At 37.5% G+C, this 16920-nt stretch overlaps 2 protein-coding genes across 2 annotated transcripts in view; one reads left to right on the forward strand and one right to left on the reverse strand.

Annotated features, from left to right (window-relative positions):
- Window positions 1-1509, forward strand: part of kcnj15 (potassium inwardly rectifying channel subfamily J member 15) — a 3480-nt gene extending 1971 nt beyond the window's left edge. The window contains exon 2 of the mRNA XM_084319950.1: window positions 1-1509. This exon is cut by the window's left edge and continues 465 nt beyond it. Within this exon, the coding sequence (XP_084176076.1) occupies window positions 1-618 (618 nt within the window). The 3' untranslated portion in view covers window positions 619-1509.
- Window positions 1510-2596: 1087 nt separating this feature from the next.
- erg (ETS transcription factor ERG) overlaps window positions 2597-16920 on the reverse strand; it is a 51873-nt gene continuing 37549 nt past the window's right edge. The window contains 8 exon segments of the mRNA XM_084319664.1: window positions 2597-4941; window positions 6190-6237; window positions 9336-9392; window positions 13108-13170; window positions 13909-13983; window positions 14854-14934; window positions 16477-16591; window positions 16593-16681. Of these exon segments, the coding sequence (XP_084175790.1) occupies window positions 4421-4941; window positions 6190-6237; window positions 9336-9392; window positions 13108-13170; window positions 13909-13983; window positions 14854-14934; window positions 16477-16591; window positions 16593-16681 (1049 nt within the window). The 3' untranslated portion in view covers window positions 2597-4420.

A 16920-nucleotide genomic window follows, 5' to 3' on the forward strand; every position in this document is an offset into this window, starting at 1 on the left:
GGCCTGGCTGAGATCTTTGTGACCGGAGCCTTCCTGGCCAAGCTGGCGCGCCCTAAGAAGCGGGCGGAGACCATCAAGTTCAGCCATTCGGCGGTGGTGTGTCGCAACGAGGGCAAGATGTGTCTGATGGTGCGGGTGGCCAACATGAGGAAAAGCCTGCTGATCCAGTGTCAGCTAACGGGGAAGCTTCTCCACCCTAACGAGACGGAGGAAGGCGAGAAGACCATTATCCATCAGAGCTCCGTGAACTTCTACATAGACTCCAGCGGGGACTGCCCTTTCCTGATCCTCCCGCTAACTTTCTACCACGTGCTCGACGCGAAAAGTCCGCTCGCGGGGTTGACGGCGGAGAACCTCCACACGCGGGAGTTTGAGCTCCTGGTGACCCTCAACGCCACCATGGAGTCCACCGCCTCCACGTGCCAGAGCCGGACCTCTTACGTCCCGCAGGAGATCCTCTGGGGCTACGAGTTCAAGCCCGTGATCTTCAGCACCGCCCGCGGCCGCTACGTGGCCGACTTCAACTTCTTCGACAAGGTGCAGGCGAGCACAGACGCCGCCTTCCTCAGTAACAACGCAGAGAAGCTCAAACTGGAAGAAGAGTACAAGAGAGAGTAGAGGAGGTTCATTTCTTACATCGCTGTATAAACGCTGCGTAGTGCCAGGGCATCCAAATCCAATGTCTTTAGAGAGAAAGAAAAGGCCTTGACATTGACGATGCTAAAGCGGAAGATCTGTGTGGTAATATACCTTTGGTAAACGTCCAAAGAGACATGATAGCTAGTGAAGCCTTTGTATTTAGTGCTGAACTGAACTCTTTGTGCGGCTTCATTGTCTTCCACAGTATGTGACGGTAAGAGTCCCATCCTTGAAGTATTTTGAACCATATCCGTTTTGAATGTACCCCCGTATCGACCCCCTGGTGCAACATGGTGTGTACAGTATGTGGTGACGTGACAGTGAAATGGGGCACTTGGAGCGTTAGTAGAGGGGACTACTGAGGTGATTGTCATAAAAGACAACATCCTATTTTATTAACATGTAGGGTGTATAGGTCTCAGTGGGTTAAGATTGTTACTGTTTTGAATCTATACAAAACCTGAAGATATGTTGTGGGATCAGACTAAATGTAGGCTATATGATACATTTTATTTCCAAGATTAGAGGGTACTCTGTATCTGTGTAGCTGTTAAAGTACGAGTCGGATCTGAATACATTTTGTGTGCTCTTCTCTGGGTCTGTCCTGCATATATACACTGTAATAGGAGCATTGGTAGATGGCTTGGATGTAATTGGTTTTGTGTGGCAGTTACTGTTTCTTTATTAAAACAAATTGCAACATATGTTACGTAACATGATTCCCGGGACACGGATGTGAACAGGTCATTTTCATGCATCACGGGAGGTTGAATGGGGCTAATGGGTCATTTCAGTACAATAACACTATGTCTTGGGAGGATGAAACATGTATAATAGCTTTACACCTTTTCAATAAACAATGAATCAACATTGGCCTCGAGATGCTGCTTATTTCACTGAAAGATTGAACGTGGCTGTTCCACCCTTGAGGCGAAGAAGCGTATATGTTGGTTTTGAAATTATTATCTATTTGGACAGATCATGTATTTGCAGTTTTAAAGTTAAAGGAACATGCCTTGGGAGCATTCCATTCATTTGTGCTAGCCTAGCTTAGCACAAATGAATGGAAGCGGATAGGGACCAGCTAGCCTACCTGTAGCTGTTGGCCAAAAAACACCTCTCCCAGAGTTTTAAGTTAGGCTAGTTGTGGCGGCTGGGTGGTGTAGCGGAGATTGCGCTCGTCACCAATGCAAGAGACTCCGGTCTCGAATCCCGGTGTCAGCATTGCCTGCGGCTTGGGCCAGTCGCCATACTATCTCAATTGGCAGAGGTAGTGGGTGGAAGTCGATGGTTGGGGATTGGACGTTGTGGACAGCGACTCCTACAGGTCGGTTGGGTGACGCCTGCACAGCAGAGACAGAAAGTATCGGGGGCAGCGTGAGCCCCCCACGCGTTACTCCTCGCCACTGAGAGTCCACGCTGTCTGGTGAAAAGATGCGACAGGCTGCCTCCTCGTGTACCGGAGGGGACACGTGATGCAAGGCTTCTATCCTCACTACAACCGACCAGTGGGGGGCATAGTCTAGCAACGTTCAAGCCAGGGGAGGGGAGAATTGGCAATACGAAATTGGGATGGGAGAAAAATAAGGAGAAAAAGTGGATACAAAAAAAAGTTAGGCTAGTTGTCAGTATCCGCTTCCGTTCATTTGTGCTAAGCTAGGCTAGCTTGCAGCCGGATAGCTTTCTACTGAACGCACAGAGAGGAAATTGGTATCTATCTTCTTGGCTGACTCTGGAGAAGACGGTAAGTGCATTTCCCACAATGTTGGCGTGTTCCTTTAATCCAAATTACCCCCCCATCAGCTGTCATCCTACTGTTCTCTGTTGTGGCAACACTCCACCAAGCAGAGAATGAGGTCTTGTTGGCACACAGCAACTGTGTTTGGTCAAAACAATGGCACCTGGCAACTCTATTACCATAAACACACGACGAGGGGCAACATTTCGATTGAAAATACTTTATTAGAAATGACTCAGTAGAAAATGTGTGAAAGTATATCCATTTTATCTTCTTTTTATAATCATCAACCTCAGTATCACAGTACTGTTTAATAGCTTGCAGGGCGCTCATGATGACTGTATGCCATATAGGACAATGTTTAAAAGGAACAGTTTGCTTTGTTTAAGAAGCCTATCAGAGACAAGTTAACGGACCTCATGGACTTTCACTAGCATTGCTAACAAATGCTAATGATTACTATGTCCGATATCTCAGGAAAACCAAAACACTGGTGCCAGTGCTTTGTGGATGGATTGAAATGACTCCCAGGTTGTGAGAAATGAGACAGGCTTTTGAAACAAAGTGAGCTGTTCCCCCTTAAAAGTTCTTAAATATCTTGCCAGTCCAACGCATTCATATTCATATTAGAATATAGGCTATATTTCATATTGTATAGAGAACTTTAAATACACAGGCCACAATAAACTGTACTGGCTAAGTCCTGAACGTTGGTCCATTCCTATGGCTTTTTTCTTTACTATATGTAGTAAAAATAATTGTCTGTGTCTTTGGCTGAGATCAACTCGTAGTGTATGAATGCATAAGTTACATATTCATATAAAACAGATAAACATTATGAAGAAACATAAAAGATACTTCAGTCTGACAAACGCACAGCGTTTGCGCCTCAGAAAACAAGCAAATGAAATATTGGCAACTCAGCAACTGTAAATAGGTCTGTGTTCTAAGGCACTGTTGGTCTGAGGTCATACACAACATTATATTTAAATCCTGCATGCTTATTCCAGTTTCTTTGTCTTTCTTCCTTTATTTGTGATTTCTGAGACATTGAAGGATTGTTTTCAAGGCACTATCTTGAAAGAGTAACAGTCAAGTATGAGAAAAGATTCCCTTTACATTCCGTAAAATCCATAATGCACTAATACTGTACGTCATTCGATAATACTGATACACAACATGACAATTCATATCCAAAAGGAGTTAATAATAACGTTTACATCATTCACCAGCTCTTGGGACCTGTCTTCTGCCATGTTAACTGGTCCTCACATCCACTCAAACAAATACTGTCTGGAAGTCCAACACAACTGACCTACTGTACATCGTCCTACACATTGCGCTACTCTCTCAACTCTGACAATTCCTTTTCATACATTTCCTCATTGTACTTTTCACAGTTTGCCTCATGTAATACTTGTCAACCTCCACTGGCATAGTGCTGTCTCCATCTCCACCTCAGTCTGACTAATCTTCGTTCAGTTACAGTCTCTGATATGTTTAGCTAATAAATAATGTTTAATATTTATAGATTAAAAACATCTATAAAAGTAACTCTTCATGCAGCTATATATATATATATAGATTTGTTTTTGTATAATCCTTGATAAAAAATATTTATGCAATATAGGTAACTTACTTAGGTGATCATACTTTTATATCTAATCAAAGACTTATAAGAAATGACACATCGCTTCCATTGGTCATTGCAACGTTCTGCCCATATTGCATTTGGGTTCCTCTGTGTTGATAACAACTGACATTTTCTGTAGCTTTCCCTCATCTACACTATATACCCTAGACTCTCATAACCACCTGTAAAGTATTCCTTAACTCTGACTTTGGCCCTGTTCTTAAAAATCCTTTGACCTTAGACCCTCCCCAAGTTTTTGAATTGAGTTCTGCCATCAGCACTAAACAGAGGCCCTCTGCATTTATATACTGGGCTGGCCTTTTTCCCCTGCATTGGTCCCACTTCTGCCTCATTAATCCTTCTCTCCAGTCCCAGGGTATCTCAGCACTCGCAGTCCCGTTCTGTGGGTCTTAATAGTAGGTACCCAGGTGCGGGGGCATGTGGGTGGCCGGGTGCCGGGTGTTGGGGTAGATACCCCCGGCGGGAGAGCTCCAGTATGGGTTCGGGGCGGCGAAGAAGCTGGAGGAAGGGAGCGGAAGTGCCTGCGGGTGAGCGGCGACGAAGTTGACCTTCTGCTGATGCGCGTGGTAGCTGCTCATGTAGGCCAGGTCAGAGGGGTACTTGTACATCGACGACTCCGGGGGGTGAGGCTGCAGCGCCTGCGCGATGCCGTGGAAGTCAAACTTGTAGGCGTAGCGCTTGCCGTGCACCTTGGTCATGATGTTCTTGTCGTAGTAGTAGCGCAGCGCGCGGCTCAGCTTGTCGTAGTTCATGTTGGGCTTGGTCTTGCGCTCGCCCCAGCGGCGCGCCACCTCGTCCGGGTCGGTCATCTTGAACTCGCCGTTGGTGCCCTCCCAGGTGATGCAGCCGGAGTTGGCGCTGTCCGACAGGAGCTCCAGGAGGAACTGCCACAGCTGGATCTGACCTGAGCCTGAAGGAAGATATTGAAACAAACTTGAAATCTTAGAAATATATATATATATCTTTTATTATAAATTTTTTTCATTTTGTATTGGTAGTGATAAAAAAAAAAAGGCACAAAAACATTTTGTTTCAGCGAGGACTCATAATAATTAAAAAAAAACCCATAATTGTTATTATTTTATTTAACCTTAATTTAAAAAAGCATTGAGACAAAATCTCATTTACAATGCTGACCTGGCCAAGAAAGCAGCAACATTTACACAATAGTAAACACAACAAAAACATATAAAACACAGAGAACAACACAACAAAAAGCAATCACTACATTGTGCACATTTGGAACAATAAAAAACCAAGGTATCCCTTACTTATTACTACATGCGCAGCTGGTGGTAAGGACCTCAGATAACGTCTGTTTAAAACTGGCTAAAGGAACAAGTGCCATCAGTTTGAGGCTTGACTGAAGGTCATTCCAAGACCAAGGACCAAAATAAAAAAGACTCCTTTTTTCCAGCCTCAGTCCGCACAGCAGGTAGCTGACACCGTAACCAGGCACTGGATCTGAGGTTGTCAGAGTCGCAAACTGCTAAAAATCTGGCACATATATACAGTGGTAGTTTGCCTAAAATGGCTTTATACAATAAAATAAACCAGTGCTGCATCCTGCGCATATTAAGTGAGGACCATCCAGTTAGGCTACAGTGTGCAATGATGAGTCCTATAGGGTGTGTTTGATATATATCTCAGTGCAGCATGGTAGAGTGGGTCAAGTTTGGCCAAAACAGTTGGACAGGTAAATCTATAGACAGTGTCACCGTAGTCAAGCTGGGACTATCCAACCTTTACACGACCAACCTTTTATGAGAAGAAGTTGAAAAACAACCTTTAAGTCTGTAAAGGAAGCCAAGAGTAAATTTCAGTTTCTTAGTTAGGGCTTCAATATGATGTTTAAAGTTTATAATAGAAGTACTTTATTAATCCAGAGGGAAATTCAGAACCAAAACGTATGACTCATAATCATGTTTGAGAAGGGGAGTGAGAGGAGTGAGAGGGGAGGGGGGTAAAAAGTTAACCAAAAACAATTAATACCCAAAGTTAGGAAAATTATCCAACACAAGTGCTATAAAAATACTGTAATCAAATGACAGATGCTTTTGAGAAATCAATTGATCAGTTGAATTACCAGTAAGTGTAAGTTATTAAATTACATAAAAAAACAAACAAGTAAATAGATAAGTAAACTAAATAAACTCACCGGGATTTGCCAGCCTACTGCTTGTGGGTCCTAGTATCTGATAGGGATCTGAGAAAACAAAGCATACTTTACTGTATGCCTAAAGCACAGCAATCAAGCATTTAAGAGAGGACTCAAAATCTTAACACTGCAATGAAGGAAATGTGCTAATTTCTATTACACTATCACATTATTACACTATTACACTATTACACTATCACATTATCACATTATTACACTATTACACTATTACACTATCACATTATCACATTATTACACTATTACACTATTACACTATCACATTATTACACTATTACACACTATTACACTATCACATTATTACACTATTACACTATTACACACTATTACACTATCACACTATTACACACTATTACACTATCACACTATTACACACTATTACACTATCACACTATTACACACTATTACACTATCACACTATTACACTATCACACTATTACACTATCACACTATCACACTATTACACTATTAAACACTATCACATTATTACACTATCACACTATTACACACTATCACACTATCACATTATTACACTATTACACTATTACACTATTACACACTATCACATTATTACACTATCACACTATTACACACTATCACACTATCACATTATTACACTATTACACTCTTACACTATTACACTATTACACACTATTACACACTATCACATTATCACATTATTACACTATTACACTATTACACACTATTACACTATCACATTATTACACTATCACACTATCACATTATTACACTATCACACTATCACATTATTACACTATTACACTATTACACTATTAGACACTATTATACTATTACGCTATCACACTATCACATTATTACACTATTACACTATTACACTATTAGACACTATTATACTATTACGCTATTACACTATCACATTATTACACTATTACACTATTACACTATTAGACACTATTATACTATTACGCTATTACACTATCACATTATTACACTATCACATTATTACACTATTACACTATTACACTATTAGACACTATTATACTATTACGCTATTACACTATCACATTATTACACTATTACACTATTACACTATTAGACACTATTATACTATTACGCTATTACACTATCACATTATTACACTATCACATTATTACACTATTACACTATTACACTATTAGACACTATTATACTATTACGCTATTACACTATCACATTATTACACTATTACACTATTACACTATTAGATACTATTATACTATTACGCTATTACACTATCACATTATTACACTATTACACTATTACACTATCACATTATCACATTATTACACTATTACACTATTACACTATCACATTATCACATTATTACACTATTACACTATTACACTATCACATTATTACACTATTACACACTATTACACTATCACATTATTACACTATTACACTATTACACACTATTACACTATCACACTATTACACACTATTACACTATCACACTATTACACACTATTACACTATCACACTATTACACACTATTACACTATCACACTATTACACTATCACACTATTACACTATCACACTATCACACTATTACACTATTACACACTATCACATTATTACACTATCACACTATTACACACTATCACACTATCACATTATTACACTATTACACTATTACACTATTACACACTATCACATTATTACACTATCACACTATTACACACTATCACACTATCACATTATTACACTATTACACTCTTACACTATTACACTATTACACACTATTACACACTATCACATTATCACATTATTACACTATTACACTATTACACACTATTACACTATCACATTATTACACTATCACACTATCACATTATTACACTATCACACTATCACATTATTACACTATTACACTATTACACTATTAGACACTATTATACTATTACGCTATCACACTATCACATTATTACACAATTACACTATTACACTATTAGACACTATTATACTATTACGCTATTACACTATCACATTATTACACTATTACACTATTACACTATTAGACACTATTATACTATTACGCTATTACACTATCACATTATTACACTATCACATTATTACACTATTACACTATTACACTATTAGACACTATTATACTATTACGCTATTACACTATCACATTATTACACTATTACACTATTACACTATTAGACACTATTATACTATTACGCTATTACACTATCACATTATTACACTATCACATTATTACACTATTACACTATTACACTATTAGACACTATTATACTATTACGCTATTACACTATCACATTATTACACTATTACACTATTACACTATTAGATACTATTATACTATTACGCTATTACACTATCACATTATTACACTATCACATTATTACACTATTACACTATTACACTATTAGACACTATTATACTATTACGCTATTACACTATCACATTATTACACTATCACATTATTACACACTGTTGTACAATTAAGCATGAGGGTGTGGTTAACCTAGACCAGTGGAAAGTAGTAGTCTGTACTGAGTTCATTGACACCTCCAAAAAGTCTCTATACGATAAACGTTCATAAGATATGAAATGAATTAATAGGGGGAGGAATGTTTGTCTAATATCTAATGTCCTTTGTCTTTGTGGTGTGTTTTCAGTTTTTATTTGGTATATATTTGTATTTTGTAAGTTTAGATCTGTATTTATTATTTATTATCGTTTTGTCATTATTATTATTATTATTATTATTATTATTATTATTATTATTATTATTATTATTATTATTATTATTATTATTATTATTATTATTATTATTATTATTATTATTATTATTATTATTATTATTATTATTATTATTATTATTATTATTATTATTATTATTATTATTATTATTATTATTATTATTATTATTATTATTATTATTATTATTATTATTATTATTATTATTATTATTATTATTATTATTATTATTATTATTATTATTATTATTATTATTGTCGTTACTGTTGATGTTGATATTGTGTTGTTTGTGAAATGAATGTATATCCGGCTTCTGCCTGGTAAAGATCAAATGTAACTTTACACCTGAAAGTGTTGAGTCATGATCCAGTTGACTCACCTGGCTGGGGACTCTGGTCCTCTGTTTTGGTGGTGATGGCAGGGGAATGCTGGGAACCTAAGGAGGGAGACAGTTCTCAAAATATCAACTGAAATATTAAACAAAGAGAGCTTACTTTGTGATTATGAATGCATTATACAATGAGGGCTGATATTCAACAGCACTGGGACCTTTATGTATCACTCTGCCGCACAGGTGTTCTATTAATGAACCTGTTCCACTCGACGGGGTCGGTACCGACCCCTTTTGACATTATAATCATATAGGCATATTTTTATGAATGATGAAAATAATTTGTGATTTTAAAATCAACCGTTTTCAAGTATTAACATCACCACTATGTCACAAATGCATGTAGAATGTAAAACGTTAGGTTGGCAATAGTTTAGCAATAGGTTAAAAGTGTACTTATATCGTTTTAAGTTTTCGATATGCAATCGCCTATCTGACCCGGAAATGGAAATGTTGAACCATGGGAATTGTAGTTTTTTGAGGCTATTTTGTAGAGGAGATTCATAGCTATCGGCCAGCGTTGAAATTTCTCCGATCTACACTTCCTGTCACATATTATGGTGGTTCAAAGTTCAGCGTTCTGAATGAATCATATCAATAATTGTTATGATTCGCGATAATAAGCTACAAAAGGTAACGTTTTTGACAAATATTGAAACGCAGTCAGTTTCTCCTCACTATTGATACCATGTAGGAACAGTTAGATCTGAAATTAGTTTCAAAATGGTTACACTGTGGGGGAAATAAAAAAGTACAGTCGATTACAGTAAATATCAGTATCTGTTATTATGCACGCCTGGTGATACTATATCCAAATTGAACTCGGCCATTTGAAAGATACTATATATATATATAAATGTGCGAATTGGCTATAATAAGGTAATGTATAAGCATATATTCTATATTCTATAATAATATTTCAAATTGCATTGGTCCGGATGGGAGAATTCAGTACTGTATACAGAACCTTCAGTTTTATCATCTTCCCTTTATTAATTTCCTTAGATCTTTTGTACACATGATCTCAAGAGGGTACTGAATGAGTTCAGTGGTCGTTTTTTAAGTTTGGTCATTATTATCATGGTGTTATTCACTGTCAAAGATGAAAAGAAAAGTCATAATTCATATTTTCCTTTGTTTCATCACAATTTAAGCAAGCCTAGTAATAGACACAATATTTCTGACACTGAGAATACATTTACTGAGGTCCGTAGATATACCTAGATACCAAGAATATGCAAATAGCCCTTGTAGAAGTGGAGCAATATTCCATTTACCTATAGGTATACATTTTATGCAGATTTTCACCTGGGGTGGAACAGGCTACAATAACGGTCATTATCAATATCAGATTGTAAGGGTCCAAGTTTAGCATAATCCGTTGTCGCTTATTACAGTTAACTAATAAATGGCGATTGTAAAACTGTTAAAAGCAATATCACAATCGAGGTCATGCTGTTATACTGAATATCAGCACAGCCTACATATATACACACACACACGCACACGCACACGCACACACACACACACGCACGCACGCACACACACACACACACACACACACACACACACACACACACACACACACACACACACACACACACACACACACACACACACACACACACACACACACACACACACACACAATATTACACTGTCACATTATTACACACTATTACACACTATTACAGGAGACTGGTAACTTATTATTAGAGGCTTTGAGCAGCGAATATATACATTTCATATTTTTTTGTGTAACTGTACAATAATGTTTTTACAAACTGTGGTACATTTTCACAAGTAATAATAACAGTCCAAGGAACATGTGTCTAATAAATGTGCATGCATGGAGTTTGTAGTGTGCTGGTTATATTATTGTATCCTGCATTGAAAAGGTTTTACGGTCAATAGATAGAATTGATATACTGTAGAAAGAGTATTTTAATTAGTATTTTTGGGTGTAAGAATAACTACTGTTTTGAACAAAGCAAGCATGTGTTAGATTACAAGGCAATGCTAATTCTGTATTTTTCACAAATGTTGTCATATTTTAGTTACTGTTTAAAGTGTGGGGCAACTTTAATACAAAGCCTTAAGGTCCCCCTATAGGGGACTTTTTTTTCCTTTATCATAAATCGATCAATATAGACCGTATTAGATCCCCAATTATCATATCATTGGAAAGCCACACTCATTGGCTACAACCCTGTGCAAAGATTTTCGAGATCACCAAATGATTGACGGAGCTAGAGCCCCGGGAGTCGGGGGTGGTAATGTGTACTTTTGCGTACTTTGGGGCACGCCTCACATATCGGCATGTAACTCGAGAACCGCTGAACGGATTTTGTCACCTGAAAGGGCAATCGACAGGCAACAAATATGGCTTTAATTCTACCTATATATTGTATTAAAAGAAATGCACACCCGAGCCACTAGAGGTCGGCAAAGAATCGTCCACATGTGGGCCCTTGGATGTTAAGAGGTTAATGTTTAAAAAGAGTAAATACCATAACCCTATCAAAAACAGTAGTCAAAGTGTATATTTTCATTTTACTGATGTTTTATACGATTTATCGGAAATACAAATTTATCGGAAAATGCTAATTATCGTAAAAAACGCAAGGAAATTACTAAATCCAGATTCAACCCTGCCATTGGAAAGAGGAGCATTTCCCCTATCCATAGATGTATGATTTGGCCATAATAAGGTCAAGGTCAAGTTCAAGGTCAAATATGAATTTATAATTAAAAATCGATTATCATTAATTACTGTATCTACAAATCCTTCTGTTTAATCATCTTCCCACGGTTCATTTACTTAGATTTTTTGTAGACGTGATCTCAATAAGGTGCATGGTGAATGAGCTCAGTGAGCATTTTCTCCTACCCATATACATTTTTGATCAAAGATGCAAAAATCATAAATCATAATTTATATTCTCCTTTGTTTCATCACAATTTACTCAAGCCTAGTAACAGACACAATATTTCTGACACTGGAAATACATACCCCCAGGTCCCTAGATGTTCCTAGATACCAAGAACATGCAAATTGACCTTGCAGAAGTGGAGCAATCTTCCATTTACTTAGGCATGTACCTTTAGGCGAAATACGGCTTACAGGTTGTGAGAATTGTTGATAAAGTGGATTCAAGAGAACACACCAAGTCAGTTGCCCCATAAGTCAGGACTTGTGAAACTAAAAGATATAGTTGAGTTAAATATAATTAGAAAGCTTGCAGAAGTTTGTTTAGCTCCGAGGCGAGAACCATAAAAGGAAATGTAATTTTGAGCATCAGTATGCATGAATGGACTACTTTAAAGCAGCATGGCGTACAACTGTGGAATTCTCTACAGAATGATTTAAAGAGTTGTACAAATATATTTCAGTTCAAGACTGATAAAGAAAGAACAATCAGACTATGAAGTTGAGGGGTAAACGTATGACTCATGTTATTGTAAATATTGATTGTTAAATATTTGTAATTGATCTATTTAGATTGTTTTATTTATTGTTTTATAAATTTCAAATATAAAGGACAGGCAGAATAAGATTTTCTTCTCCCTGCTCCTTTTCGCTTATGCAATGTGAAAAATGAGAGGTGCTTTGATTATGAAATACTTTACCATGAATGGAACAAATAAGAAGGCAATTAAGTACACCACTTTAGTCCTGACACTTTCTAAACCCCTATAAGACCATAACCTACTGAGATAAGGGTTAACATAAAGGTACATAAAGGTATCAACTCCTTACCTTTGGTAGACGGTACAGCTGGTGTCGGCCACACAGATCGTCTCGCCGCTTCATACGCCAGGTCTGCATTGAAATATTGGGGGAACATAAACAGTTAAAGTCCCTAGTTACCACTAGGAGGCGGCATTATAAAAACAAACTAAATACTTTGAAGGACAAGAGTCAAGAGCATATCTGTGGTTCACCACCTCGGTCTGAGGCAGAGCGGACTTATGCAGACTACCCATAAAATACAACACCCAAACACAGCAAACCAACCACTGGGGATTTATTTCAAGAATAGGGCATGCTGACGTGACGTCTAACACAAACATATCATGTCACATGATCATCCAAAGTATTTATTATTCAGCCAAAATATTTCAAACGAATGATCATGGGTTTGTGAAGGTGCTAAATACAAAGAGATTAAAGGTGCACTATGTAGTTTTGGGAGAGTCAGATAAGTAAACAAATTCGAATGTATATTTTCCCAACTGAATAAACAAACGGGGAAAATGGGGTTCCTAGAACACAGTTTGAAGCTAGAAACCTACTTGAAAAGTTACCATTTCAACTGTTTTCGTTTACAAAGGCATTCCCCGCAAATTAGTTTATGAGCATATGATGACATAATAATTATAAGAATCACATGTAATGTTTTCTGAACTAATTGCAAGCTTTGCCAATGTAAACAAGTCACCCGAGACTGCATGGTGCACCTTTAACAACTGTTGTGTGTGGTTTGACTGCATTCTGTTTAGTCAAATAAGCTATGTCTCTGTTTTTCACATACTGTCTATAGCAGTGGTAATGATTGACCTGTTCTGGCAGAGATTCTTGAGGTACTGTGCGCGGGATAAACGGGTGTATTTGGGAAAATGAAACTTGCACCTCCTGTCAAGAATGAAAGAGAGGAAAAAAACAAAATGTTTGCCTTTTTTATTTACAATGCAGCTTTATAAATGTGTTATTCCAGAGCTCAAAGGCCTCTGTAAAAGGTTTAAAATGTCTCACGATCCAGTACTGTACAATTTCACATTATTTGGGAGAAATTGTTGGATTTCTCGCTGTATCTTTTATTCACGCATGTGTATAATCTGTAATTATTAATGGTAAATAAAACATCTGTACTCAAACAAGCAGTGCTTCTCAAATACACAGATGTATAATCCATGAGGGATGAAAAAGGTCATCTTTTATTCTGGTTAAAACAGTGATGTTTTGACGACGGTCTGAGTGACTGAAAAGTCCCCATTTTAACAAGAATAAAGATAACTTTTTAACAGAGTCATGTCTCATCCATCATCAATATGTACCATAGGTTTTATAGCCTACTATTGAGTTTTATATGGCAACAAAAGCAGGCCTGTCTTAAATCTAAGACAGACATGCCTTGTATGAGAGGCTACAACTGAAAAAATGCAAAGACACAGATGCAATTGGACCACAACAGAGCGAGTTGTGTTTTTCATAATGCTTGAGTTGGTTGCTGCTCTCTTGGCAATAAATCAATTCAATGGGGCAACCATGCAACGGTCAAATAATTCCCCCAAAAGCAGCCAAAAAAAAACATTGATCTTATATACATAAAGGGTGTGTGTTTTAATTATTTAACTTTCAAATGTCTCTGAAAGGACATATTGTGTGTGTTTCTGGTTGAATTCTTGGTCTGCTGTGTGCTTGCCTCATAGGATGATGAACTGCAGATGGAAGAGAGCTGCAACCAGCAGGGTAAAGGAGAGAGGAGGAGACTGAACTCCTTACCTGTGTTGCGAGCGTGCATTAACCGCGGGGAGTTTTGTAAGGCTTTGTCAACATCATCAGAAGTCAAGTGAGGAAGAGGAGCTGGGAAACACAACAGGTTTTCTTTAGAAGAGGTTAAAGGGACAGTTCACACAAAATTCAATAAAACATATATATATTTTATTTTATTTTATTTTATTTTATTTTATTTTATTTTATTTTATTTTATTTTATTTTATTTTATTTTATTTTATTTTATTTTATTTTATTTTATTTTATTTTTATTTTATTTATTCTTTTTTCCCCTATCTATCCATCCAGATAGTTTTGATGTGATTTGCTGAATTTTGGAGATGATATATGGCTGATGTAGCTACTTTGGTAGAAAATAGTTTCCTAAATGAAACTAAATGAAAATCCATAGCAAGGTCAAATGGCGCCACAAACTGAGTTGCCATTCAACTCCATAGTACTCAAAACTCAGAAATCACATTGAAACTACAGTATCTGGGTGGATGGATAGCACTCCAGGTATGGGGAAAAATATGGTATTTCTTTTTACATTTTTTAAATGTAATTTTGTTTTTGTTTTTTTTAATGTTTACAATTTTAATGTTTACATTTTTTATTTTGGATGAACTGCCCCTTTAACTTCCCCCCCACCCCCCCCTAAATAAATCTAACATATAAATCATATTGTGATGTACACGGAGAAAGAGTAAATACAGCCTTGTAAATAAAGGCATTGCTCATGCAGACGATGGGCAGAAAAGGTGGAGAAGGGCGTGGAGAGAAAGATGGGATGGAAGCAGTGCTGTAGCTCTGGAGACCAACTCCTCATGATCTTTATCTCGTCTTGGTCTTGGGCCCTAGTTTTTTCTTGCCTTGGTCTTTGGTATTTTAGTCTAGTTTTTCCTCAAAATGTAACTCAGTAAAACTTAATTTGATTCATACACACTATAGAGATTTCACCACAGAAATACTGTAGTGATTCACCATAGTAACTTCTGTAGTGGAATATTATAGAAATATTTGGTCAATCACTATAGTATTCCTGTGGTTTTTACCATAGAAATGCTATGCTTTTATATTCCATATTCCATAGAAATGCTATGTATGCATTCACTATAGTAGAGCAATTGGTGAGTGTGAAAACAAAACAGGAACACTATAGTTTTTACTACAGTTAATTTTTTGTACGAGTGCCACTTGCTTGACCAACAAGAGGCACTTTTTACAGCAGACATACATGGGTAAAACAAAAGTGTAAACCTAGAACCTTCATTATTCTATATCTATGGTTACACCTTTGTTTACCCATCTATGAAAGTGAAAATGGCTGCTGTGAAAAGGGGTCATCACTTGGTGACCAAGCTGCAATGCTGTGTAACTCATCATAATTAATAACCCTTACTTTAACCCTAACCTTGACCTCAGTGGTGACTCCACGTAACATAGAGGTGAAAATAACGTTGACTCAAAAATATATAGATTTTCTATTTTATTTTTTACTTTGTAGCTTGGCGGTTTAGTGACAACCATGAAAAGGGCAGAGTGACCAACAAGCAGAGGTAGATAAGGATTAGAGGAGCGGGTAAGCAGGTTGTCATGGTAACGAGGTAACGACCAATCACCAGGACCCACTCTCTCGGAGGTAGTGCAGGTGGGAGACCAGGATGTCTGCGTTGTAGCTGAGTGTGAGCCTTTGGAAGTCCTCCTTGCTCATCTTGCAGAGATCCTTGCCGTCCACATTGTGGAAACAGCGCTACGTCCACGTCCAGCAGGGCGTACTCCTTCACTGCCCAGTCCAGCCACTGGCGCACATGCTCCGTGGACCACATGGCAGGGTCTGGGTCAGGGAGAAGAGAGGGGAGAGGGGAGGAGAAGAGAAGAGAAGAGAAGAGAAGAGAAGAGAGGGGAGGAGAAGACCAGAGAAGAGAAGAGAAGAGAAGAGAAGAGAAGAGAGGTGAAGAGAAGAGAAGAGAAGAGAAGAGAAGAGAGGTGAAGAGAAGAGAAGAGAAGAGAAGAGAAGAGAAGAGAAGAGAAGAGAAGAGAAGACCAGAGAAGAGAAGAGAAGAGAAGAGAAGA

The sequence above is a fragment of the Notolepis coatsorum genome, assembly GCF_963971535.1.
Source record: "Notolepis coatsorum genome assembly, chromosome: 8".
Lineage (NCBI taxonomy): Eukaryota > Metazoa > Chordata > Actinopteri > Aulopiformes > Paralepididae > Notolepis > Notolepis coatsorum.